This window comes from Podarcis muralis, chromosome 5 (genome assembly GCF_964188315.1).
Source record: "Podarcis muralis chromosome 5, rPodMur119.hap1.1, whole genome shotgun sequence".
Taxonomy (NCBI): domain Eukaryota; kingdom Metazoa; phylum Chordata; class Lepidosauria; order Squamata; family Lacertidae; genus Podarcis; species Podarcis muralis.
In genome coordinates this window covers 63,458,618-63,486,408 of record NC_135659.1, presented here as the reverse complement: position 1 = coordinate 63,486,408, position 27,791 = coordinate 63,458,618, and the positions used below count along the sequence as shown (strand labels likewise).

Genomic DNA, 27,791 nt, shown 5'->3' with positions numbered 1-27,791 from the left:
AAACACATGCTGGATAATGAAACAGACTTTTGCAGTATCCTCTGAAAGCTTCATTGTAATTGTAAATTATGGACAGAAGTGATTGGGAAAAGGTGGAGACAATCATCCGGGAGCTGCATTGGTAAAAGTGTCGTGGATAAAGCCAATCTCCATACATGAAAAAGGCAGGTATCAGACTGGACCTAGGCCTGTTGGGAAAGAGAAATGGATAATGGCTGATTCCACACCTCTGAAAATACAAAAAGAAAAGCTGTTACCCAGATGTGTTTCCATCCTTAGGTGAACACAAACAGGCTCCTTTGTAGGGGAAAACCAGAATACTTGGTAGGGGGGAAAGTAGGCAATCAATGTATAGATTAATCTGCACAAAGTGCAGATTAATTACAGGTGGTGTGCTATATACAGTACCTCGCAAGACGAATGCCTCGCAAGACAAAAAACTCGCTAGACGAAAGGGTTTTTTTGTTTTTTGAGCTGCTTCACAAGACGATTTTCCCTATGGGCTTGCTTCAGAAGACGGAAACGTCTTGCAAGTTTGTTTCCTTTTTCTTAACACCGTTAATACAGTTGTGACTTGACTTCGAGGAGCAACTCATAGAACGCGGTGTGGTAGCCCTTTTTGAGGTTTTTAAAGACTTTGGTGGTTTTTGAAGCTTTTCCAAAACTTTTCCGACACCGTGCTTCACAAGACGAAAAGAATCGCAAGATGACAAAACTCGCGTAACGAATTAATTTCATCTTGCGAGGCACCACTGTGTGTGTGTGTGTGTGTATGTGTGTGTGTGTGTGTGTGTGTGTGTGTGTGTATGGAATAGAAATAGAAACTTGGAGGATGCAAAAGTTCCATACTATTTTGTGACATTTTGGTTGGCCTAATAAAGCCATTTACCTAATATGGATTTGAATGGTTCTTGTTTGCATAGAAAACTCACATTTTCCCCTCATTTCATCTGAGAAAAGAAAAGATAGCCTTCCCCAAGTTCACTGTTATTTCAGCATGTTTCACTGGAGCTCCTCAAGGAACTCTGATGATTCACTGGAGTTGTGGCAAGCCACAGGCAGTCTTTGGTTTCCCCTCAGCATTCATTTGCTCCAACCAGAATGCTTACTTGGTGTTCTGAATCTTTCCTTAAGCATTCTGTTCTGTTTCATATTTTCCCTTCGGGGAACAGCCTGGGCAGAGTTGCCCTAAGATGAAAGAACTAAGATACGGGAGTTGAATTAATTTATGGCATTCACTGCCACAAGATGTGATGATGGCCACAAGTTTTAAATCCTATTTATTAAAATGGGATCAGACAAATTTATGATCGGTAAGTCTTTTATTAGCCGTGATAGCTAGATGAGACACACATATTTATAGGCAATATTTCTCTGAATACTGAATGCTGTAGGGTGAGAACAGTTAGGGCCTTGCCCTCATTTGGTTTTTCCAGAAACATGCTGTCCACTCTTGGAAAAAAAGATGCTGGACTTAGATGCATCCTTGGTCTAATCCAGCAGATCTCTTTTCATGTTCTTAAGGTGCTCTTTGAGCAAAGTAGAACTAGTTTCATCAGAGAAATTGAATGTGTGTGCTAAGGAGGCAATTTTTCCCTGAATTTGGTTTTCGTAATCCATTTTTAGTTATGTCTGAAGGAGTACCCCCCTTCACACTGACCTGCCTGGGTGTTTAGATCAGCAGGAAAAGCCCTGTTGGCAGTGTTGCCGATCTCTGTGGTTCAAGTTGTGGCAAAGTGTGAGAGGGATTTGTGTGTGGTGGTTCCAAGGCTAGGGAATGCCCTCCCCTCTGAGGTGTATCCTGTGACATCATTGCATGCTTTTTGACAATTGGTCATCAAGATGTACTTCTTTAGACCTGGGTATTTAGCCGAGTGGATGTCTTCCTTGCTTCTGCATTGCTGTTCTTTGCTTTTGCTTTGTAGTCTTATGTTATGGTTTTAATGTAAGTTGTGCCTGTTTTAATTGTGGTAACTTTGTTTCCCTCCCTGAGACCACTAGTTAAAGAGCAGCTGTAGGTACAAATAATAAACGAATGTAGGAATTTTTTTGCTTCAGATTTGGTATTTACCCTTTGATGACGCTGCAGCTTATAAGGGTCATCTGTGGATTTGATTTCAGAAAATTGCCCAGGCCACTGGGACCAGTTGACTTAAAATATGAGATCCAGCTTTGACTCAGCCTCTTGTCCTGCTGTGTAACCTTAGGTCATTTCTTTCATGCTTGGGGATAGTGTTTTGATCTCCAATTATACAGATTAAAAACAATACATTGAATTATCTTCAGATTATGTTTGTGTTGTCCTAAAGCCAAATGCTCTTCTTTTTGTTGCACCATCAAACTTCACACTATCTGTCCACATGCAAATTTTGAAATGAGTCAATATAGCAATGAACCAGCTAGATATAAAGAAAGTCAACAGATGCTCTGAAATGTACCTGCAGGTGTTAGTACATGGTGGGGAATCTATTTGAAAGGCAGATTGTGTTTGAGGCCATAAAACGTCATACTTTGTGAAAGAATGGGTCCAGATGCCTTTGATTCTTTGACCCAGTGGAGTTAGCTATGCATCTGCCTCTTTGCCTTCTGGAAACTCAAATCAACATCCTTCATGATGTGGAATGCTTTAAAAGTTCGTGTATTATTTTCCAGGGGTGATCAGAGATGTGGTTTGATGTTTCACATAGTTTCATGGGACCACTACCATCTGCACTCTATCCCCAATATACAGACACGTTAAGCCACACAACTGGTTTCATGTTGCAACATTGTCAGATACTGTGTATTGCATAAAAATTACAGCACGGTATATAATTCCAAATAGTCTATATACCAATTTATTTATTTTGCAAATATATTAACCTTTGCCAAAGGTGAGGTTAATGAACCTGTGTACAATAAGATAAAATTAGATGAAATACAAAAGTTACAAACTCTACAAACAAATAAAATCACTGCTCTAATTATACAATTATCATTCCATAAAAAGACAGGGTCACGCTTCAGGGGAAGCCTTCTTAAACAAAAATGCCCAGTAGCCACCTAAATATCAGGATGCTAGGCACCTGTCTAATTTCAGCTGGCAGATGATTGCAGAAGACTGGGGCTAAAACACTAAAAGCCCTGTTTCTAGTACAAACTAGAAACACCATCTGGTATTGTGTTTACTGTGCAGCTTTCGTGATCCATATATTGGGAAGGAATCAGAAATACTCCAACAATTTTATCAAGGAACTGAAGTTTGCTTGCTTTCCGCAAACCCTTCCTAACAACCCCATTCATGGATTTCAGCTATGGTAATCAGATATGGTCTAAAAATGAAGATAACTCATTCCCAAGGAAATCTGGAAGGTATAGCACCACACCACGAATATCCTGTTTCTATTGCACTCCTTGATGGCCCAGGGGGGAAAATTGAATACCTTTTTAATTCTAATGAGCCACAGTGGAATTGTCAAAACAAGAATCATGTGTTATATTTTAAAATTAATCCACCTTTGGTTTGAACCAAGTGAGGTTAGCATAAATATGCATATCTAGCAACTGCCATAATGTCAATGTAGGCAATCATACAATTACTGTCAGCTATGTGGAAACGTTGACCTTTAAGGACCAGTCAAAAGAGTGTTGGATGCAAAACTAAAATAACTGCCATTTGGGGCCCAGCAGCCTTAATTCCATGAAGACCCATCAAAGCAAGACAGATGAACCCCTGTAGCTTGATGCCATCTTTTTTGTGGGTCAAATACTGATCCAGAAACACACACACAACATAGCCTACGTTGCATGCGCTCTTCTGTTACAATGGCCTACGTAAATGAACATAATTTTTTTTTCAAAGTGAGAGTGTCATCCAGAGGCACCTAATATGTTTCAGCCAGAAATATAAAGTGGTGGCCCAAACCAATGATCCAGCGTTAAGTTATCTGCACTCTAAATTACAGCAGTAGGCACTTGCAATTTGACAGTCATCACTGCTAGTCTAGATGGACGGCAGGATCAGTAAAGTGGGATCAACCAATGTGTTGTTCAGCTCAGCACTGACAAAGACATATTCAAATCTGTTGAGACCCCTAGTGAGTTTGATACCCACCAGGCTACAAACAGACAGGCTCACCCTAGCATAGCACTGGACCTAGCACAAATGGACCAGCCTCTCTTCTTCAGCTATTTCTCAGATTAGAGTTGAGGAGCAGCGGAGTGACTCGCACCCACTCCCCAGCTCTGGAAGGAATGCAGAACTTGTCCTCTGCAGGTCTTGAGGGTGGTTTGCGCACTTCCAAACTCAGGGGATGAGTCTCCTCCCCTCCTTTCCAGCTGGAAATTGGAAGTGGAGGAGGAAGGCTATGTTCCTGCAGTTGTACTAAGCCTCAAAGGGCAAGTTCCCTGAGGATACCAAGGCCACTCAAAATGTGTAGACCCCTGGCTATAAAAATCTACAAAACTCTTCTTTGAGATGCTTCCTTTTGCAGTTCTTGGTTGATGATGCTGTCATTGCAAGGAACAACTTTCTAAAAGTGTTCCTAGAAATGAGGAACTAAAGTTGAGTGAGGGATAATGGCTTGAAGTCAGGCCTCCCAGTTTTTTTCTGTTGAACCACACTACCTCCTATATTTAATTATAGGTATAAATCTTAAATGTTGTGAAATGTCTTTTTAGCTCAATGCTTAGAAACAGGCTGCACTCTCTTTGTCTGGTTTAGCTGAACTTTTATAAGGCTGAAAAGGAGACATGGTGCTCTTACGTTTATTTTCTCTAAGCTCATGCTTTATAACTGCTACAAACTGATAAGTTGTATATACAGATACAGATATGTCCCAATTTTATGACTCCTAACAGAGCACATAGTTGTGTGTGTGTGTTTAATGAATGAAAGAAAATATCACTGAAAAGTTCATCAACTTTCAGCTCCTGCTCACTGAGTGATAGATAGCTTTAATTACATTGAATTACTCAGCATCTCCCCAGAACTCCCCAAAGTCATTAAAAATAGATTTTCTGTTTGAACTCCTCTCACCACGACGGGTCTCCAAGGCAGTGCGCCGCTGACGGGATGCCCCATGGGTTGGCTCCTAGTCAGAGAGGTCAGCAGCTTGTTTTGGTAGCAATCACAAAGGCGGGAATGGAGGCATAAGGAGGGGAGAAAGGTATTCAGGATTGCACCAATCATCCCTGCTCACACAAGGAGCAATTTTTTTATTATTTAATTAATTATTTCTAGGACCATATTGCTTGGCATATTTGTTTTATGGCTCTGATGGCTAGTCAAGGAAAGAAGTAGATCTAAACATAAGGGGTTGTGGAATGTCCCCATAGGGTTTGTAAAACAGAGCCAATCAGGCAATCAAGGAAAACAGTAATGAGTCTTTATCATTTAATTACTGGGTAGGAAGTTCTGTAATTAGGGAAGTGAAAAGTGAGCCCCAGAGCAGCTATGTCAAACAAACAAACAAAAAGGTTGGTGTGCCTTGAGGTTTCTGTAAAAAAAAGTGGAAGTAGTACCAGGTAAATGCTGGTATCCTGGTACTTGTGAGAAATAATATTAAGAATTGATTTTGAAATGACTTAAAATGAAAACGGTGTAAATTATTATACTGGTATACATTATTTGACCATCATGTTTTGTACTCATTCCTTTCATATATACTTATTCATCAGCTTTAAAAAAGAATTATGAAATACAGTATGCAGAATATATTATACTAATAATTTAATATGTAGTCATGCTGAGATGACATGTTTCATTGAGGTTGTTGCAGATACAAGTTACTGTTCACCCAGCTGACTTCAAACTATTCTGTCATTGGTTCAGACAGTCATGTAGCAGCTGGGCTGCCATGAGCTCAGAACAGCAAGTCATATGACTGCTGACCCTGTGTGCTGAAATTGGCATGGTTTGGCTTTTTAGCAGTTGATCATAACCTCTCAGAAGCTGCAGATGAGGACCAAGAGCTAAGCCATGCTCGAGTTACATGACACTATTAGCCCACAAGAGACAGTATGGTGGATTGTGTCTCACATATGACCTGGGAAAACAAGAATTCTCCTTTTATCCATGAAGCTCACCAGTTAACACTGGCTCAAAAAATACCACGTAGCCTACTGCAGGGCTGCCCTGATTCCCCAAGTCTGGAGGAGTTGTGAGACTGACTCCTGTGTCCATTGTGTTCGAGTGAGAGCAGTCTGGGGCATAGGGACAGATCCTACTATGTTCGTGTGATGCATGTGATTTTATGTAATTAAAAAGGATAGCAGAAGGGCAGGGGGGTATGGAATGGGAAGGTGGAAGTGCAGCTGGTGTAGCAATTTAGAACATTTCAAACTGTACACAGATGGGAATGCTGCATCTTTCCTCATCCTCTCATCTTTCTTTCTCTGGGACCCACTGTAGACAGCTGCAAGTCAATCCCCTTCCCTGCTACTTTGCAAAGACAGCTCTGCACATATATCCCATTACAGGTTAAGAGACCTGCTTTTCCCCTAGAATTTACCACTTGTGGTATATATGTGGAGGTGAGTGGAGGAGATATGTGGAAATATTCTCACCCCTCGCCACACACACACACTCATGCTTCTGTCCTCTCTGCCCCTAGGTTTTTGCTGTATGATCTTCGCCCCGCAAATCCTGTCCATCTGTTGTCCATTTCTGTTAGAGAGCTTTGGAACCTTAGGCAGGAGCAGGTAGATATGTGCACACTAATGAGAGGAGTCCATCAAAGCATAGCAGAGAGATCTTGAGACTTCTTGCTCTACTTGTCAGGAACCTTTCCCTGTGCCAAAAGTATTTCTGATTGCCAGGGACTCAGACAGTTATGTACTAGGAAAATATGTTGTTAATGGGGGTAACACTAGATAGGGTTGTTGGAGGTTTTTCTTTATGAGCTCAAGGCTAACTTACTATTAACATTTCTCATCTAAGCTAGTTTATATATTTGTGTTGTGTTTTATTAATAGCTTTAATGTTTGATGTGATACTTCTCCCCGTTTCCTTCTCTTCTGTTGCTTTGCAGCATTCTTTATCTCTTACCTTTTTAAATTTTCTTTCCTCTTGTTAAAGTTGTGCAGGGTTCATAGGAGAGAACGGGGATAAGAAGGGGTGGGATGTCAGGTTGTTCGTGAATGTTCAGTTGATCATAAGAATCAGTCTGTGCACATTCACAACTTTCACACCTTGTTTGTACACATGTACTGGAAACCTACTTAATCCAAGAAAGGTGTGGGTAGGTGTGGCAGGCCCCTCTGCATCTGCAACACATTACTACCATATTGTAGTAATACTTTCTGAAAAGAAGATTGATCTAGTACTAAGTGCTGATTCTCACATGTGTGTACCGGTCGCATTTATTCTTGCAGACTTCTTTCAGTGAGGTCAAAGTGGCATTTTAGCCTCACGAAAGCTATTCAAGATAAGCTAGGCTGAGAGAGAATGAGCTTCACATATGAGAGAGGCTTTCTCACATCTCCAGTCCAACAGTCAAACCACTAGATTTGATACCTTGCAGCTGAATGTGTGAACTGCCATTATGTAAAAAATATTGACAGTAAAGTAGATTCTGCAGTAGGATCCTTGCGAAGTGTTGCTATATAGGCAGAGTCTGCTCTTAAAAGTGTAAATACTTGTAATGTGTTACCTCTTGTCCATATTATATAAAATACTTGTAATTTCATTCGAACGCAAGTCAAAAAGTGCAAGTAGATAAATAGGTACCTTTCCTGCGGGAAGGTAAACAGCATTTCCGTGTTTCTCTGGTTTCCCCAGAAGCAGCTTAGTCTTGCTGGCCAGATGACCTGGAAAAACTGTCTGCAGACAGACATCTGCTCCCTTGGCCTGTAAAGTGAGATGAGCGCAACCCCCACTTAACTGTCAGGGGCCCTTTACCTTTACCTTTTTTAAACATATTCATTAAAACTCACGAACAAAACTTCTACGATTATAAGTATTTCTTTTTTCAAAAAAGTTTATTTTGATGTTGCTCACTCCCAGATGACCTGCTTACTGGTCATTCATGTTGATTTCTTTGCATATTTTTTTTGGGGGGGGGATGTTAGACGCCACTGGCTATTTATTGAGCATTCATTCTGATATGTTTGTTTGTTTGTTGCGTCAAGTAATTTTAAGCCCACACTTTCCAGTTCATTTTCCCTTCCTTTTCCTTACTACAAAATAATTTAATTTGGGGGAGAAGTGGGCTTTTTGCAGAAGAGCACCTAATTAATTTTAAATGGTGCAATCTGAATTTACTGGTATTTAATTGAATCCTAACCAAAGAGAGCAGTGCCTTGGAAGCACCTCTTGTAGCAATGAATTAAATTCAAGATGTTTATTTGAGATTTTAAAAAAGGTTGCAACACTGCCCAACCCCTAGTACTTGCATCTCCTCTTGCAGGTGGAAGGATGTTGCAGATAATTTTCATGGCGGCTCTTTCAAGTTACTTTGGGTTTCTGCTATTAACCTGTTTTCCACATTTTCCATTTTGCACTGGTTTGAGATTCTTCTTAGACTTCCTGATTTCATTGCCTTAAGTCAACAATGATACATATCATTCAGCCTACAATCTTGTATTTCAGTCACACTTTTCTTTTTTGTTTGTTTCTGCTTCATGTGGCATCCCACATGCAAAAGCACTTTGATCTCAGAAGGATAATTACAACGGCAGCAAACAGTATAAAAAACAATTAAGACACAAACAAGTGTGCTTTCATTTTCTGCCTTTGTAAAGAGCAAGAACACACACACTCTTTTTCTGCCTTTAGTGCTGTTAGAAGTTTCAGAGCCCAGAGTGGTGAGATAGAACTACATGATAATATGCAAATTCAGTGGCAGTTCTGTCCTCAATCAACTAAATTGTGTGTAAGAGGCAGAATGGAAATAGGAGGACATATTTAAATTGTGGATTACAAGAGCAAACACAGACAAACAAAATCAAGAAGGGAACATTTCTTGGTTGTTAAAATGAATCCACTTCAGCTATTCTTTGATGGAGATCTTCAACAGTAACTCACCTTCTCCCTGACAAAGATGTGGCTATCAGTAAATGGCGGAGCTAAACATATGTCTGGCAGAAAGCAAAAGAGAAGCACCTGCCATGCTTGTTTGTGGCATAGGTGTGTAAAAGTACCATATTTCTTAATATCACAGAGTGTTCAGGAGGCAGAATGTGTACATACTGAGAACAGTACCACATTAGGCTTTAATCTAGATTTTTTTTCTTACTCTCAATCTATTCAAAACACTTTAGTTATAACATAAAGAGACATGTGCTTGCACTGTATGCACCAGTAGGGCTGCCATGTGGGTGGCACTGTGGTCTAAACCACTGAGCCTTTTGGGCTTGCCGATTGGAAGATTGGCGGTTCGAATCTGTGCAACGGGGTGAGTTCCCATTGCTCTGTGCCAGCTTTTGTCAACCTAGCAGTTTGAATGCATAACAGTGCAAGTAGATAAATAGGTACCGCTGTGGCGGGAGGGTAAACAGCATTTACATGCGCTCTGGCTCTCGTCATGGTGTTCCGTGCACCAGAAGCGGTTTAGTTATGCTGACCACATGACCCAGAAAGCTGCAGACAAACGCTGACTCCCTCGGCCTGAAAGCGAGATGAGCGCTGCATCCCATAGTTGCCTTTGACTGGACTCAACTGTCCAGGGGTCCTGTACCTTCCTACTTTTTTTTTTTTTTTTTTTTTTTACAAAAAGCTTAAAGTTGCTGAGCTTTTTTTAGACAAACCCAAAAGTCCCACCTTTAGGAAATTCCGCCTTTGAAATCCCGGTAATGTCTGGAAAACTCCAGACATATGGCAGCCTTATACACCCCCATTAACCTTTGATGGTCTTTCTTAAAAGGCAGGACAGGCAACCTTTCCTAGGCTACACATTCCAAAGTATCACACTTGCACACAGCTGGTTTCAGCATAGCTCTGTTAATGTGCACAGGACATGGCACTGAGTGGGTGACATGTCCTATAAAGGCAAAGGAATCAATATGGATTGCTGAGAGTATTATCATTATCATCATCAGTGCTTTTTTTAAGATGCTGGTACTTACCTTGAAGTTGTTACAGTAAGTGCCACACTTTTAACATTTTGGAGCCGGGGGGGGGGAGTGCTGGTACTATGTACCTCTGAGTACCCCCCATAAAACACTGGTGGTTGTTGTTGTTTCTATACCACTCTTCATCCAAGGGCCACAGGGCTGTTTACAATATAAAAACATGAAAATACATACCATTCTAACAAACAAAATCAATACCCCACCCCCCAGTTTAAAAGGCCATAGATTGTTTCATTAACCAAGGGCCTGATAGAACAGCAATGTTTTTGTCTGGTGCCTAAAGCTATGTAACGAGGGGACCAGGTGAACCTCCCTAGGGAGAGCTTTCCACAAGTGGAGAACCACTGCAGAAAAGGCCCGTTCTCATGTTGCTACCCTCCAGAGCTATCTTGGAGGGGGCACACAAAGAAGAGCCTCAGATAATGGTTGCAGCCACTTATGCATGTATGCCTTGGGGCACATTAAAGGTTCTGTGGATTGTGTGTGTGCGCGCACACACACATTTACAAGGCACATAGTCACTACATGTGCATTCTACTTGCTGGAGCCATGTATGAACCATCCCGAGGAGCTATACTCAGGTAATATGAAGCCTAACATCTTGGAGTGGAAATGCATATAGGACAAAATTCTAGAAACAGATCTTGACACAGGAAATGACGTACATATTAATTCCACTGTTAAGATAATGGATCTTTAGCTCTAATGTGTGACACTAATGACATGCCTGTCTTTTAAACACAACGTGTGAGAGGACCCCCAAAATCTACATCATTGAACAAACACATATGTTCATGAGGCCTGTGAACCTCAAAGACACTGCAAGAAGGGAACTGGGCAGTGCTTTGTTAGCTGATTAATTCAGTTCCAGTGCTATGCTCCTTCCCAGGATAGCTTGTCCAACCCCATCCTAGTTATAACCTCTCTGTCAACTGGCTTTGTCCACAAACACTGCATGCCTAACATTCTCCCAGCAAGGTTTGCAAGATCTAATTTATTGTGCTTTGAGATCCTTGATGAAAGGCGTGACAGGACTGCAAAGTGTTCCGTCATGTCAAAAAGCCTGGGTTATAAAGCCCCCAGTGGCCTTTGGCAGGCGTTTCATGTGACGGGCTCAGAGACTTGCTTTCCTGCTCTCTGAAGAAAGAAAAATCCACCTCTTGCATAGTGTCCCATGACAATCGCCTTAATTAAAACACTGTAGGATGTCGGTGAGCATGATGTTGCCGAGTGAGAAGAATTCCGACGCTGAGATTCAGCAGCCGTCGGGGTGACAACTTCAGAGAGAAGGGAGGGTGATTTGAATCATGGAGCTGCTCTTCTTTCTGCTTTCAGAACAATTTCCGAGAATGGGGGCTGCAGATTTGGTGTAGGGCTCGCTCTGCGTTCCACAAACAGTCCTCTTGTGTGTCCAGTTTCTGTTTTCTTTGCAGCCTGTCTGCTCATTTTCAGAGATGATGTTTGCAAAAACAGGTGTCCAATCCGAGTGTTCTTGCTGAGGAGGCACAGGGAGGGAGGCAGATTCCAGATTGGAGATGGGATTAAGTTCTTTCTTTCTGGTTGTTTTTCATTCCTTTGGAAACCTCAGAGAACTTAATCCCACCTCTTTCACCACCCCACCTGATTTCGTAAGTCCTTGTGCCAATGCAACATTCCTTTCAAGCATGACAATCAAATTTCCCAAAGAAAAGGAGCTGGGAAGAGAGAAATTCTAAGAAATTGTAAAGTAGGTAATAAACACATTCAGGAGTGGAAATGAAGCACGCCACATAGAACAGCAATGTCAAATGGGATTGGAAATGTACACAAACATCTGTGTGTGTGTTTGGGCAAAATGTGCAAGTTAATAATGATAGCAGTCACATCAGTTTTTGGTGTGTGTACCTGGTTAGAAGGGCTGTCCATTGCATGAATACAAATGTTATCTGAACACACCATTCGAGAGTGGGACCTTTTACTACCTGTAAGAAAGACTTCACTGCAGGTTCACAAATAATTTCCCAAGAGTCCAGCTTCTGTAGTGATTCATTGCCTGAATTGTATTTAATGTGTGGGTTTAGATGAAAACCCACTGGTACCCTGAATTCTTTAGCTCTGCAAAATCAGTGGTTTCATGCAGTTCTTCCAATAAATTATAACAGAGCAGTGCATTTTAAAACTGACCCAGAGGCAGAAACTAGTGCAATGGGTGGTAGCTGAGTATGTCATACTCAGAGGGGATCCATGGAAATAAATGGTATTTAGTTAATTATGACTAACTTCACTGGTTTTAATGGATGTACTCCAAGCATGATGTAGCTGCGATTCTAACTCTACTTACTTGGGTGTAAGCCTCATTGGAATTCAATGGGGCTTACATCTGAGTAGACATGGTTAGGATTGCTGCTTTAGTTGGATACTATCCAATGTCTTAGAAAAAAATAAGAAGCATACACACTCAGCCACTTAAACATTCAAATATCAGTTTAGATATTTGATATCTGGGGAAAGACTGGAAGCGTTTGGTGCAGCCCTATAACAAGGGTGGGGGAAATGGGAGCACAGTAAAAAATCAATTCACAGGTAGCACTTGTCATTCAAGCACCTCAGAAGATTCCAATCATATGAAGACATAAAATTCAAAATAAAAGTAATTATATGGGGAAACTAAGGTAGAAGATCCTACAAAGTGGGTCACTCCAACAGTGATCTGTGGGCAAGTCTGGCAAAAAAAGATAAGAATATATATGGGCTTGAGATAAGAGCAAAGCTATTCTAAAAGAAACCGTTCTGTTGCCTACTGTACAAGAAATCACCAGTCAGTTAGCAGAACTATTTATAGTCTTTGATGCCAGTAGTGGATATTGGCAAATTCAGCTGGATGACACAAAAGTTCCAGACTATACATTCAATTTATTTTTTGGCAGTTACAGGTTTTTTGGAGGGGGTGGAGCAGGGTTGTACTTCTGCAAATCTTTGAGTTACGCACACACACTGTTTCCCTTTCCTCTTGTATGTGGGTGATGGTATTTTTAGTGCCATGTGGGAATTTGCCCTCCAATTTCTTGAAAGTTTTAATCCCCAGTGAAAGAGGCATGCATTTTTTATGCTTCATTCTCAAGGCACTTTACAATTTCTTTAGGATTTCTGCAATTGTGTGGTTTTAAGCTTACCTTAATATTGCAAAGTGGTCAGGGATAGTGTGTGTGTTTTATTCCAGTAAATGTTTTTAGTCTGCAACCTCTCCAGCAACCCACACTACTCAATTATGTCTGCCCCTGGGCATTAACAGAAACATAGGCACTGGGGAAGGCTGCAGAGTATAGACCAGGGGTCAGCAACCTTTTTCAGCCGTGGGTCGGTCCACGGTCACTCAGAGCATGTGGTGGGCTGGACTATATTTTTTTTTGGGGGGGATGAACAAATTCCTATGCCCCACAAATAACCCAGAGATGCATTTTAAATAAAAGGATACATTCTACTCATGTAAAAACATGCTGATTCCCAGACCATCTGTGGGCCGGATTGAGAAGGCGATTGGGTCGCATCCGACCCCTGGGCCTTATGTTGCCTACCCCTGGTACAGACTATTGACAAGATGTTTTGTTGAATGAAGGGACACTCACAAACATGCATCCATCACCTCATAATTAAGGTAAGCATTACAGAAACCCTGTGTCCCACTCATGAGAATTTCACCAAATTTTTCTCTCCACTTTGATAATTTTTTTATGTGATTTCTGTTCTTACCGAGAAATTTTCAGCACAGGGCCGGCTGTTTCTGCTACATAAGGATTGACACACAGATAATGAGTTTGCTATTAGTAGCTGATGGTGCTATTTTTAGAGATTGGGTATGGTAGCCATCTCATGTAATACTGTATCTGCTTTGTAAAAAGATGCCACAGGAGACTGAGGTGTGAAACAAATAAACTCTACTTAACACCTCTGCATTTCTTATGTAAGAAAAGCTCTGCTGGATCAACTCAAAGGCCTGTCTAGGCCAACATTCTGTTTTCAGAAGATACCCTTGCTTATTGAAATTTATTTTGAGTAATTGTATACATGATGGAACCACTTTTTTAGAATAAGAGAATGGCCCCAAGACTTAATATAATGAATACTAAATATCATGCATAACAACCATCAGCAAACTGGGGTACATAAAAGAAGGACACATATAGCTGTTGATTAGTCAGGCATAGGTTCTCATATAGGAGAACTGGAACAGACAGGTATCAGATGTCAAACCTGCAAGAAAAACCAGAAACTACTTTGCCTCATGAAATTCCAAAAGGACCCAGTTACTGTCTGTCAGAATGGTGTGTAGAAACCTGCAAAAGTGACTGAGCAACATATGACCCCAAGATAATATTTGGTTCAGACTGATGGTTCAGCTGTCTACAAGAGCAACAGAAGAGATCTGCAGAGCATTACAAGTCTTGAGCCGGTGATGGATGAAACAACTGAGAATGCAGGCATACCTATATCAAATATAGACAAGCAAGAGTCTCAAGACAGAACAAATGGAATTCTTGTAACTGAAAAGTGCCAGAGAGACTTCAGATAAACTTTTTGACAGTGAGATGCCTGTGAGTACACAAAGTGGCAGAAAGATAAGAAAAAACTACAGATCATAACTACTTCCTTTAAAAAGAGGAAAGGAGTTACTGTGTTACTCTATGTTATTCTGTATTACTATAGTATGTATTCTTGTGTTTGTAATTGTAAACTGCCCTGTGATCCTTGGATGGAGGGTGGTATAGAAATTTAATTAATTAATTAATTAATTAATTAACAATAGGACAACAGCAAGGTTCCTCACTTGACAGAAGGTATCATAAAATATAGTAATTTATGCTGTTTCAAACTCAGGTCTTACTTCATATAAAATGTGATTTCTTTTTTAACTTTAAAAAAATTGTTCCCCACCACCACCACCACCCTCAATATTACATATGTGTGTGCTTGTGACTGAGAAAGAGTTGTTTATAACAGCCCTGCAATATAGTCCAGTTAATAATACAGATTAGAAGTGGGTTGAGGTGGTGTGGATTTTCAGCGAAAAATCTCCTATATAGAACATTGCTCAAATTGCTGCAGAGGTAAAACTAGCTCAGTTGCCCACCTCCAAGCTCTTCCCATCCCAATCCTCCACTCAGTTGCATGCAGACATCTTATTTACTTGCATGCTGATGTGCTGCATGTTTAGATACTTAAAACAAAGACAAATAATTACATTTTCATTAAAATTAAGTGTAAAGTTTCCAGAATTAGTAAATTACTTTCTCGATATGCAGATTAGGCTTTCCAAATATGGAGAACTTTAATGTGGCAATCCTACCATGGTAAGCTTCTTTTCCTTGCCTCCTGCAAGATACCGCCTACGTTTTAGTCACTACTCAGCTCTATCTACTTTATCAGTGCATATATTTTTGCCCGACTGCCAAATATCGAACAAGAGCATTGTTTCACCTAGCAAGTGACTTAATGTCACCTTTCATTTAACTTGAGAATAGGGTCAGACTATGGAATAAGACCCAAGAATCTTATGATAGCTACACCTGCTTGCTTGTTCCAAGGGGACTTGAGCTGCATCTGACTTCATACCCTTTTCGTTTTACTCACTTACACACATCCATTTTTTTCCTCTGGAGAAATCTGTTAAGTAGGGCCCAGGAAACAAGAAAAATAGGGGCCTTATTGATTTCAAATGTAGAGAGGAACTGAGTTCCCACTGTATCAACAGTATTTGGCGTGAAAGTGGCCTTTGTTCCAAGGCACACTGATTCCTTTCAGCTTCTGACTCTCCAGCTGCTGGGAGCTGGGCAGTGTTTTGACGAACGGAGCAAATGCAACGCAGACAGTTGTTTTAATTCTTAGCCAGTTGCCGACATCACTCACAAGGGCCAGAAAAATTAAGAGGGGGGAAAGAGTCTGGATTCTTTCCTTTAGTTAACTCGGCACAAGAACTATATTTGGATAGCAAGGCAGAATGAGAGTCCATTGGTGAGTGTAACAGATACAGCAGACTTTGCTTATGCATGGAAGAGGAGAACTGGAGCAGGAATTAAAAAAAACAAAACTCCTCAAACCTACTGGAGCACAAAGCTTTTTGAGAGTGGGAGGGGCATAAAACTTTAATTTTCTCTTCACTTCCAATCAAAACCCCAGAAGCTCATTTTCTTTTACATTCTTCCTAGCTCCTTGCCTGTTTCTTTCTCTTTATTATTAGCATTGTGTATATAGTGCCAGAAATACACAAAAAGTACCTGTAACTTATTCATCTTCCTTTGCAGAACTTCATTTTCCCTATATCAAGTTCAAGTAGTTCAACAAACATACCATTCAAGGAGAAATGTGTCTTCCACATATATACATAATATCTGAGTCCCCAATTGAATTAACTAGCCTATGAACTGCAAATCAGTTGATAGATGAACAGAAAAAGATCCGGTTAAGTCAGGACATGAAGGAAAAAGGCATTTTGATCTTTGGTTAAAGGGTGGTATATAAATTCAAATCATCATTATCTTCTATGTGCTTCCCCAGTAATATGTTCAGAAGCATGTTGCTGGATGTAGGATATATGTATGATGACTAGTAGCCATTGATAACTTATCTTCCATGAGTTTGTTCAGTACCCTTTTAAAATCATCCAGGTTGGCAGCCATTGCCATATATTGGGCAAGCAAATTCTATAGTTTTAACTATGTGAAGAGGTATCTACTTTTGTCTGTCTTGACTCTTCCACCATTCAGCATCATTGGATGGCCAGGGTTCCAGTATTATGAGAGAGGAAGAGAACATTTAAAGATCCCTTTCTTCACACCTTGTAATATTTTACAAACTTTTATCATGCCCCCCCCCCCAATTCACCTACAGACATTGCAATCTTCCCTTGTAAGGGAGTTGCTGAATCCCTTGATCCTTTAATCTTCCTCTTCCAGCATCTTTCCCAACACTACATTATCAATGAGTACATGGCTCTTTTAATCCACATCTTGCTATGACCCTTCCCTGGAGGAAGTATTGCCTGAAAACAAGGCAACGCAGAGTGCATTTTCTCAGATCCATGAGGAATACACAGCCATCCCCTGGTCACACCCATGTCTGCTGTAATTCATGTGGTTCGACATTTGTGGGAACAGCTTTTTGATCCGGAGCTGTGCCAGGAGAAGTGTTGCTTGAGGCATTAGCAGACAGGTTTCCCTTGCTCAAGCCAGGAATCGATCCTTGATGTGTTCAGCTTGGACTGCTGGGCCATCTGTCAGCACAGGCTGTACCCTGCTCTCTGGCCCTGCTAGGCTTCTCCGCAGTTACACAAAGTACCAGCAGGCAGCGAGGAGGTTGTTGGTTGATGTACAGCTATCCATGTGCCGATGCAGTTGAAAGGAGTAATCATGATGATTGTTATTTTGTTCAGAGAAATGTTTACAGGCCCCATAAAGACACAAATGCAGCAGCCCTCATCTATAAAATGGGTATTTGATTTATTCCAGCTTGTGGCACTGACTGGCCAGACTTGGTTGCCAGCTTTCCATCCTGTTCTGCCACCTCTTCCTTTGAATTTACCCTTCTATCATAATTACATTTTCAAACACAAAGGATGTAGCAGTTCTTGCTGCATGGGCTACCCTGTTGCTAGGCTTCATAGAGTGATATGCATGGCTCTTCTGGTGCTTCATGTGCTGCCTGAAATGTCAGTGGAAATCTCTGGAATATGCTCCAATGCAGCATTCTGCCTCCAACATTCTCCCAGTTTGAACCCAGCTGAGAATCCCTTCACCTCTACAGATTTGTGATCAAGGACGCTGCTTGTAAACATATAAAGTAACACAGATCTCTGTGTGGTCCCTTTGTCATCTGAATAGACATCTTTGCCACTCTACGGAACTATACTGCTGCCTAATGTGTCCTCCCCACTAATGAATTATTTCCCCTGGCTTTTGATTCTTCTTCAGTTAGGAAGATGAAAATTCAGCACCACTCAACACCTTGTTACACTTCTTCCATGGGAATGGCTGTATAGGAACAGAGACAGATTTAAGGGAGTGCAATGAGTTTGGTTGCACTGGGCACAGAGCCTCAGGGGTGCTGCAGGGAACACCACAACTATTATTCGGAATTGAGCTTGAGAGGCGGAGGAGCACCAAATTTTGGTGTTACACAGGGCGCCACTGAAATTTGAGACCCCACAGTCTGCCACGGATATGAATGTCTAGGAGTTAATGGGATCCTTTGAGGGGGAAATCTGATGTGGGCTAAGGAAACCAGGAATTCTCCTTAGACACGAATTCGTTACTTGGTCTTTGGCAAATCACTTTCTGTCAGCCTGTCTGTACATTGTACATGGAAAAGATATTGAATAAATTGATACACTATTAATAATCAATATTTTGAATCCTATTGCTTTCCTCTGCTTGTCAAGATTGAGTGTTTCCATTTTATTCTTTTGACTTTTCCCTGCCTTGCTTCAGTCAGATAAATTGTTCAGATAGAAAGCTCTGCTTAAGGACTCTGAGGAAACTCTAAGCCCCTATTGAATGACATCAGTGGGTAAAATAAGCTTGGAAATGGTGAAACAGAGGTGGCCTTGCCATTTGGCAGACTGAAGTGGCTGCCTCAAGCAACTGATTTTGGGTGTCATGAAAGGGTAGCAAATTGTTAGTTATTTAACTTATTATTGTATTTTTACTATCTCCTGTGAAAAAAAATAATTTGGCCAGTCTTGGATACTATGCACTTTGACTTGTAAGGGATGGCATTTACTGTTCCATCTCATGCAGAAAAATGTTGTGAGCCAGCTCTGAAGTGTCTATTCTAAACTGTTGCAATCTGCAATATTTTGAGAAGAAATCAAAATCAGTTGACTAGTGGTGCTCTGAGGACTTCATTCAGCCAGGGCCTGTGTATCAGTTCAGAAGTCCTTTGCTATCAATAGGCATATTGGCCCAAGGATACTAGTATCTTAAACAGAGGTGTAGCTAAGGGTCCCTTGCGCCCTTGGCTCAGGGTGCCACTCCCCCCCCCCTTTTTCCCCCAGGAGCAGACACACTTGCTTTCTTAAGGGCTGCAGCTAATCATCACCCACAGAGATGCATCCATCACATATTGGGCCCACGTTAGAATGAAAGCAGTGGTGGGAAGCAGCAATCTATTTACTTACATTTGTAAGAACGTGTTTTAATTTTAAAATTTATGTGCTCACTCACTGCAGAAAGTTCAGCAGTGCATAGCTTGTTTTCTTGATTTATTGTGCAAACAAGACGAGTGAATGTTTGCTTTATTCCCTTTCTTTCTAGGTGTCTCAGGTTCCCGTTGAATCATGTGAACAGTACACAACCTGTGGAGAATGTCTGAGTTCAGGAGACCCTCACTGTGGTTGGTGTGCTCTGCACCATACGTAAGTTCAGCATTAACTGGTGATTATTATCTTAAGATCAACTCAAATACCTCTTAATTCCTTCCATATGTGATGCCATTATTACTTAATTAATGCAGTTCTAAAAGCCACCAGTCACTATACTAGTTAGGGGTTGTTGTTTTCTTTCTTTCTTAATTCATATGATAAAAATCTTTCAGCTTTTAAAGAATACTGCATTTTGTAAGAGAGAAATTAATGCAAAAGAGTAAGGCAACATGGAATGTTCCTTCAGGACACTAAATCTTGTATACACACATATTTTAGGCATCTGAGTGATCCCTAAATCTTGCACTGTTTTCAGAAACACTATGAGCAGAATCATTTGCATTTTCACAGGCAGTCACATCAGCACAATAATCCCATTTTCATTTACATCGGTATTGTGATGTGGCTGTAAAATCTGGCCAAATAAATGAGATAGAAAATAAATGATATGAAACTTATGATGCTTTCAAATAATAATAGTAATCATTTTCAGCTTCCAAGTTACATAGACATGTGTTTTTTACCATTAATGTGATGCATTCATTAGACATTTTCTTATATCAAACTCCAGAAACAGCCACAATCTCCTCTAAAACCTGCTTATTTTAGGCCAAGATTGTCAGTTCAATCTTATTGCAATGTCTCTCCTGTACTTTGTTTTCTCCTTGCTTCTATTTCTTTTCTACAAAACAAGCTACCGCACACCTGCCAACAGCCTTTCCTGGCATCAATCACTTCCCTTACATTGTAACCTAACAGAATCACTGTTTAAATACCACTTAGAAATTTCAGAAAGGCTGTACACTTCAGTCTCTGGCTTAAACCCTGCAAAGTAATGAAATTGTCCAGGCTTCCTAGCCTAGCTATTCTCCACTGAGCTTGTCGGTGTCTGCTGGGACAAAGGATAAAGGTTTTCTAGGCAACATCCTGGGGAAAGCTTAGGAAGCTGTGCCTCTGAATTATTGAGGTGTTTGGCATCTTTCTCTCTCCCACAATGGCAATGCTGCCTCAAGCGGAAGGGGTGCCCAAAGTCTGAAGGAGGGAGAGGCCTGGAGTTCACTTACAGAAAGGAGTCCAAAAAAACCCTTGGGCCTGTTGCCAGCACTCCCATTAAATGTTTAGCAGTTGGGGTGGAGGCAAAGGGTACCCACACAATAGCAGCTGGCAAAATGCCCATGCAGCAGGTGTTGAGAGAGTGACAGGGAGAGAGCAGAGGAAGGCTCTGATGAAATATCCTGATTGGATCAGAGACCTGCATATAGCAGGCTAATTTCTATGCCACTTTGTCAGAAGGCATTTAACTTCCAAGGCTCGTTGCAACATTAAAAAACGACAACAAACAGTTTTGTCTTTAACCTGCTCCTCATGCCATTTTGAAGTCAAAGTAAAGCAAATGCAGATGGGTTTTCCATAAAGTGCAGGTTCTGTTTGGGCATAAAAATAAGCACTGGGTTTTCCAAAATACTAAGCATCCAGTTTCATGCAGCCTCTCAACAAAGACTTTCTACATCACAGTTCTACCGGAACAGGGGAAGCTGTGGACAGAAAGGGTGGTTCTCCCTCCCTCTCTCCCTCCCTCTCTACAACTTTTAAAGGTGTAAAAGTTGATTAAGAGCCTAGATTTGGCAAGTGAAAGCACTATATATAAGTACATAGGTGCTCAGAAGGCTGTCTGAAGGAAGTAACCTACATTGTTTTAAACTGAAGCATCTTGGGATCACATTCTGCAACATTCCTTTCCCCCTCCCATTAATATTTTTTAAATTATTTTCAATTAATTCACATTACATGTTAATTGCCATACACCTTCAACGTTGTACATAACATGAATATATTATTTCTGCAAATTCCCCACATCTAACCCTGCAACATTCCTATTGGCCTGATTCTCAAGTTTGAGGCTAAACTCACTAGGGTTGTTGTTAGGGCAGTGGCAGGGGCTGCTGTTAGGGCTTAAGCCATTTTAGAGCAATGTTTTGTGCATTCTGATCAGCTCTGGGTGCATATTGATTGAGAGCCAGTGTGGTGTAGTGGTTAAGAGCGGTAGTCTCGTAATCTGGGGAACCGGGTTCGCGTCTCCACTCCTCCACATGCAGCTGCTGGGTGACCTTGGGCCAGTCACACTTCTTTGAAGTCTCTCAGCCCCACTCACCTCACAGAGTGTTTGTTATGGAGGAGGAAGGGAAAGGAGAATGTTAGCCGCTTTGAGACTCCTTCGGGTAGTGATAAAGCGGGATATCAAATCCAAACTCTCTTCTTTTCTGTCCTCCCTCCTTTCTTCTCTACTGGTGCAATCTACTGGGAACTACCTCTTTGTGTAAGCCCTTTCTTCTCCAGAGTTTTGTGTAGTGAGTGGGTACCTTAAAACAATGTTAGCCAGGGTGGTGACTTCCATAAGGTGTTGGACTGCAATTCCCATTATCCCTTACCATTGACCATTCTGGCTTGGGCTGGTGAGAAGCTGAAGTCCAACAGTATCTGAAAGGCACCATGTTGGCTACCTCTCTTAAAACATGTCATAGGTCCATCCTACCACTACATAGGCCAGGGTAAGCTTAGTGACTAGCTTTGCTACATTTGCAGAGGTTCAGCCTATAATCCTAAACACATTTGCCAGGAAGTAAACTTTATGAAGGCAGCAAGACTTACTTCTGAGTAGGCATGCATAGGATTGTGCTGTCAGCTGTTCTTTTTTTCTTGACCTGCAGAGGCTCAGTATGAAAAGGTTTGAGACTGTGTGGTTCAGACTCTTATGTTCCAAGACCAGAACGAAAGATTAATAGATTAGTTAGCCTGACCTCCTGCATTATACCTTGCACAGACCACAGATGTTGAACCAGTAACTCCTGCAAAATCCTTCTAATCACTGCAAAACATGTTTTGCTGGGAGTTGAACCTTAGACCCTTTGCTCCTCCAGATGGATTCTTGTTCTTTGACCAGAAAGTGTGGCTGGTTCACTGCTTTGTGTTGTTCAGACAAACAGGGAATACCTAGCTAATTGCAGTCTCTTTTGATTAAGCTGTTCAAGCCATGGCATAAGGTCTTTTCTAGCATAATATTGCCTATATTTCTTTCCCCACCCCCAATGTGTCCACAATAGAGAGGTCAGGAGTCATTTGGGAGATGAGGGAGGCCAGCAACGGAAAATAGACCAGTGCCTGTTCTGAAAGAGATCTCAGAGAGCTGTCTGACAGTGCCTTCTTGAGGATTAATGGGCAGACAGTCAGCAATGTATGGAAAGTAGGTTCCAACATTTGGCCAAAGAAGAGAAGGGGATATGCAAGACTGATTCATACATCTATTTTTCATGCATCTGGTGTAACATTCAAAGGGAAACGAGCACACCTTCACTGCAATGCCCCTATATCTGAAACCTGCACATTTGCCACAAGGAAATGTCCCCTGCCCCTCACTTGAAGCATGAAAAGCAAGTGTGAGAGTCAGTGGCATATCTGCTTTTCCCACTTTGGCATGACATCTGCAGCTGCTGTCAAGTTCACACCTACACAGATACAAAACCACTTGTGATTCATGAAGACAGAACAGAAACTGCAAGCAAGAATACTCATCTCCAGAGAAAGTACAGTATGGTGGTACCTCGAGTTACAAACTTAATTCATTCCAGAGGTCCATTCTTAACCCGAAACCGTTCTTAACCTGAGGCACGCTTTTGTTAATGGGGCCTCCCACTGCTGCCACGCCACTGGTGTGTGATTTCCGTTCCCATCCTGGGGCAAAGTTCTTAACCTGAGGTACTACTTCCGGGTTAGCAGAGTTTGTAACCCGAAGTGTTTGTAACCTGAAGCGTTTGTAACCCGAGGTACCACTGTACTTAATTTGAGTCAGGCAGAGCCCCACTACTGAGCAAGAAAACCTGTTTTTAAAGCTAGCATTCATCCCTAAGTTGTGTGAAGTAATCTTCTGAAAGAATCTCCCTCTGAGTAAATGCAGAGTGGCCACAGCTTCTCCCATTAAAGGGCAGAGTTTTTAGACAGACTCAGGTCTTACTTGTTTTGAAAGCAACCACTGGATAACATCCCGCTTGCTCCTACTTTCTCAATAGACTTTACATCAATCAGCTTTGTCAGAGGTGATCCTTAGTTGTCACCATTGGAACAGTGTTTCTCAGCCAGCTGTGTTGTACTTGAAGCAAACAGGAGTCTCAAGGAAGGATCAGGATCCTTTAGTCACTGATACGTCTAAGGTTGCTTCCAGATGACCTGTTTATTGAACATTCATCCTGATTTATTTGCACAAAGTTAGTCTGGAGGTTATAGAATGTTAGTTGTTTCCTGGGCATTCATTTTGATTTGGTTGCAATAAGTTTTTATGATGCAATAAGTTTTTGCAGGCATCTATCACCAGAAACAGAACACAGCTGGGACAAGAATTGATGAAGCACCATTGCAATAATTGTGATGACTTACTAACACCACAGAGCCAGTCAGGGGCAAAGGAACATTTCAGCCTCTGGGACCCTTATTCCCAGTTCTGACATGCAGCTATTCTTAATATAACCCCAAAATCCCTTCTTAGGTAACAATTGAAATGCAAGGCAAGATGTGAGACTTTGTAGGTTTACAGATCAGAATAAAAATCTACTGGTCCCAAGGCAGCCAAATGCAGCATGGAGTTGCAAGTTTATACAGAACATGCTACAGTGGCTCTGTTCAGTCTAATCATATTTTATCAGCCTCTCCTTAGAATTTTCCTGCCTCAAAAATGTCTTCTTTGAGCACTGATTATTTTTTAAGCCCTAGTCTGAACCTTATGAATAACTGTGTTAATCTTACTGTTCCCAGAGCTGCTCTCCTATTTGCTTGGAGGCTTTTAGCACATGAGTGTTTGTATTTTAGTTGTCAGCTCTTGCTTCTAATTGTTATGTTCCCTCTGTCAGATGGGTCAGTTGCCTCAATGATCTGCACAGAAGAGGTTGGAGGTCAACGCAGTGTTGTTCACATTGCATTTTTTAGGCGGCTAATAAAGGCAGATAAGAATATGGACATTTGGGATGGTGATATCACTTTATGGCCAACTTTTAAATGCTTGAGGCTCCTTGCCATGATCCCTTGGATGACGAAGTCAGGCAGATTTATAGGTCACTCAGTATTCCCAATATGTGAATTACGGGCCACCTCCTCTTCAGCTGGGGCTCTCAAAGTTCACATCTGATTCAGCAGTGCATGCATGAGTGCACTTTGCTTCTTCCAAGCTTTGGACACATGCACAATGTTCATTTCCATTTTTGTACAAATGCAAAATAGCTCATTTTTAGGATTTGGAGAAGAACTCGTTATTCCACACACTTATAGACAAGTTGGTGGTGGGTGATGATAGTGGGAAACTGGTGAAAAGAGAGCATGTTGGAATATGGAACAACCTTCACACTGTCCCCAGGGGCCTGCTTGCTGCTGTGAGAAACGAGGGGTGCTAAAGCCAGGAAGTTGAGTGAGGAAAGGGGCCTAAAAACAGCTTAACTAAAATAAGAGGGCAGAGTATGGAGTCGGTTCTGAAGCAGGAACCAGAAGATAGTGTGGCACAGGAGTTCTGCTACAAAGTAGATGGTTCATAGAATCATAGAATTGGAAGGTCCCTTGAAGATAATCTAGTTCAACTTCTGCAGATGCAGAAAATGCACAGCTACTCCTACAGCATCTCTGATAAGTGACAATTCAGCTGACGAATGAGAGTCCACCTTAAAGAAGATCGGTTCCCAAATATTTTATAGAACCTGTGTGCAAGTCCTATTCAAGATTGCTACTTTTCTTCCTTTTATGGACATTGCAGTGATGCTGAAAACTACTTTGTTGAGTCCCCACCTGTCGCACAGCTTTTTAATGCACAAAACCTCTGTCAGGAAAACTACTCTGGGTGCTTTCAGTTAGAGATGAATGATGATCTTGATTTTATCTTCCCCTAACATTTCACCATGGCAAGATCCACCAGCATCAAATCAAGGGTGAAAGTTGGTGGCAACAAAGATGTTCCGAGCCCTGTGAGAAACACTGTTTACCTCATCTCAACCTTTCTGCCTTGGATTTTGCTTTGAGCAGTATTCAGCAGCATCTCTTCATGCCATACTTCAGAAAGCCTTGGCTTCTCCATAAAATCTCATTTTTATATAAAAAAATCGATGTTAAAATGGAAGGAAAGACTGTTGTCTTGTGTGCAAAGTATCCAGCAGCTGGTGTGCCTACTAAATGACAGTGTCTCCATGTTAAACTGAAAAGAACGGAAGATCTTATTCCTCCTCCTCCTCTTCCTCCTTCTTCATTAGCCACCCTGTTGTTCTGGTGGCAGGTAGAGCCCACAAGGAGACTGCTAAAGAGTCTCCTTGGTCCAGTAGGATCTATAACCTGCAGGGCTCCTCCATATGCTGCTGTTTGCTACTATGTTATTGTCTCCAGACCTATTTATCTCTGTTAGGTCTGTTGCCATAAATAGTATGATAAAAAAGAGCCATTCCAGCAAGTCAATGAGATAAAGGCTCCAGTCAAGAGCTCACTTTAGAGCAATCTTGCCGATTCACTTAAAACACAATAATTCTTTTCTTTGTCAGCATTCATATTTTGGTCCATTATATTCAAGTAAAGGAGAAGGGTGCAGGGAGAAAATAGCGGTATCAATTGCCAGGTATCACTGTGGCTGTTTGCAAAGGGAAAATGGTTAGTACTCCCCCACCCCACTGCAGCGGGAAGGGCTATTGAGAAGTAAATGGTTTTTCAGTGAAGATTCCTGGTTTTGTGAGCTGTTCTTGTCACCTCATCTGGAGGAAGTTTGTCACAGAAAGCTTAAGACTCTTTGTTAAGCAGTCAACATGTCTGCTTATGTAGACATTTTACGCTAGCTTGAATCCAGCCATCACAAAAGGAAAACATTGAAACTGGTTCTTTTGCAATGTGCGTTGAAACTGGTTTTTTTGCTATGTGCTTGCTTTTCATTACATCTGGTCTCAATAGAAAGAGAAAAACTAAATCTTCTTGCTCTGCTTACAACGATAGCCAACATGGAGGCCTCCAGGGGTTGGACTACAACTTCCATCATCCCCAGCCAGCATGACCAATAGTTATGAATGGTGTGAGCATAAGTTCAGTAACATATGGAGAGCACCACATTGGCTACTCCTGGGTTACAGTAACAAAATGCTTCTAACAGTAATTTGAAGAAGGAGTCTATAGAAGGGCATAAAGTTCTGGTGTGGGGCTCCAGAGTCTTTCAGCATTTATTCATAATTATGCCATATGTCCACAGGGGCTAATGTGGTGCTTTCCAGATGTTTGGGACTATAGTTGCCATTGGTCACATCTGGATGGCACTATACTGGCTACCCCTGCCATACTGATTTTATACTAAAACATTGTACCTGGTGAAATTCATATGTAGTACTAGTTCCCATGTGTTTGTCTAACACACAATGCAAAATATTTAATCAAAATGGCTAGAAGACAGACGCACATCTACCTTCTTAAAAAACTGTTGTATGAAAACTGTCTCCCTAGCAGAAGGGGCAAACTGGCAACTCTCAGGCAGAATGTGTGTGTATGTGTGTGTTTAAAAAAATAAAAATCATATTGTTTCAAGGGGTGTGTGTCTGAAGATCATCTTGTTCGTCTTCCTTGAAAACTAGTAGCAGAGCCGTCTGTAGCTCTGAAAATGTAGAAGTGTCTTGCAACAGCTGAGAACAGGCACCATCAAGGTTCACTGTGCCACATTCACCTGTGGGGATTGAAACGTACCAGATAATTCAAATAAGCCAAGCAAAAGAAAAGAAAAGTGCATGGTTACCTTAAACCCCAATTTCCTAGAAAAATTCTTTTTTCTTCCTCTATTCCTTCAAAAGAAACTGGGCAATGAGCATGAAAACAGACCCCATTCCCCTCCAGATAAATTTGTTTTACTTTCCTCTTCCAGACAAGGCCATGAACCATGAATGCCACCTTTTGTTCTGGGCCTCCTGCCCCATCCTCATCATGTGCCTTGTTATTTACCCTGAATAGCACTGCAGGCAGAACTACAGCATCCGTGGTGCTTCTTTAGCAGCACTCCTTCTTCTCACTTTCTCAAAGCTGTTCCTTAGTGTGCTCAATGACCTCTTAGCCTCTCGTGATGAAGAAAATGGAAAGATGGAGGGACGATTAGCCTTTTCTCTCCATTTTTCTTCATTTTGATAGGAGCTCAAGAGTTTCAGCCCGCTCTGGGGGCCTTCTCAGATGAAATGGCTTTGGTGATGAGCCAGGTGTCCAACACATGCCAGCTGCAGTGCTCATAACTCAGCTTGTGACACGTAATGGCTTCTGTTCAAAGAGGAGCGTTGGGGGGAGGAGAGAGCCTGGGAGACTCAGGCATGAT

At 41.4% G+C, this 27,791-nt stretch overlaps 1 protein-coding gene across 3 annotated transcripts in view; it reads left to right on the top strand.

Moving 5' to 3' along the window:
• The window catches only part of PLXNA2 (plexin A2), a 398,388-nt gene that overhangs the window by 210,128 nt on the left and 160,469 nt on the right, over positions 1-27,791 (top strand). For all 3 annotated transcript variants that reach the window (XR_013392973.1, XM_028734447.2, XM_028734448.2), the window contains exon 5: positions 19,335-19,435. Coding sequence is in view for 2 of the 3 variants with exons in the window: in XM_028734447.2 (XP_028590280.2) it covers positions 19,335-19,435 (101 nt within the window). In the remaining variant the exon portion in view is untranslated. The remainder of the gene's footprint in view (positions 1-19,334; positions 19,436-27,791) is intronic.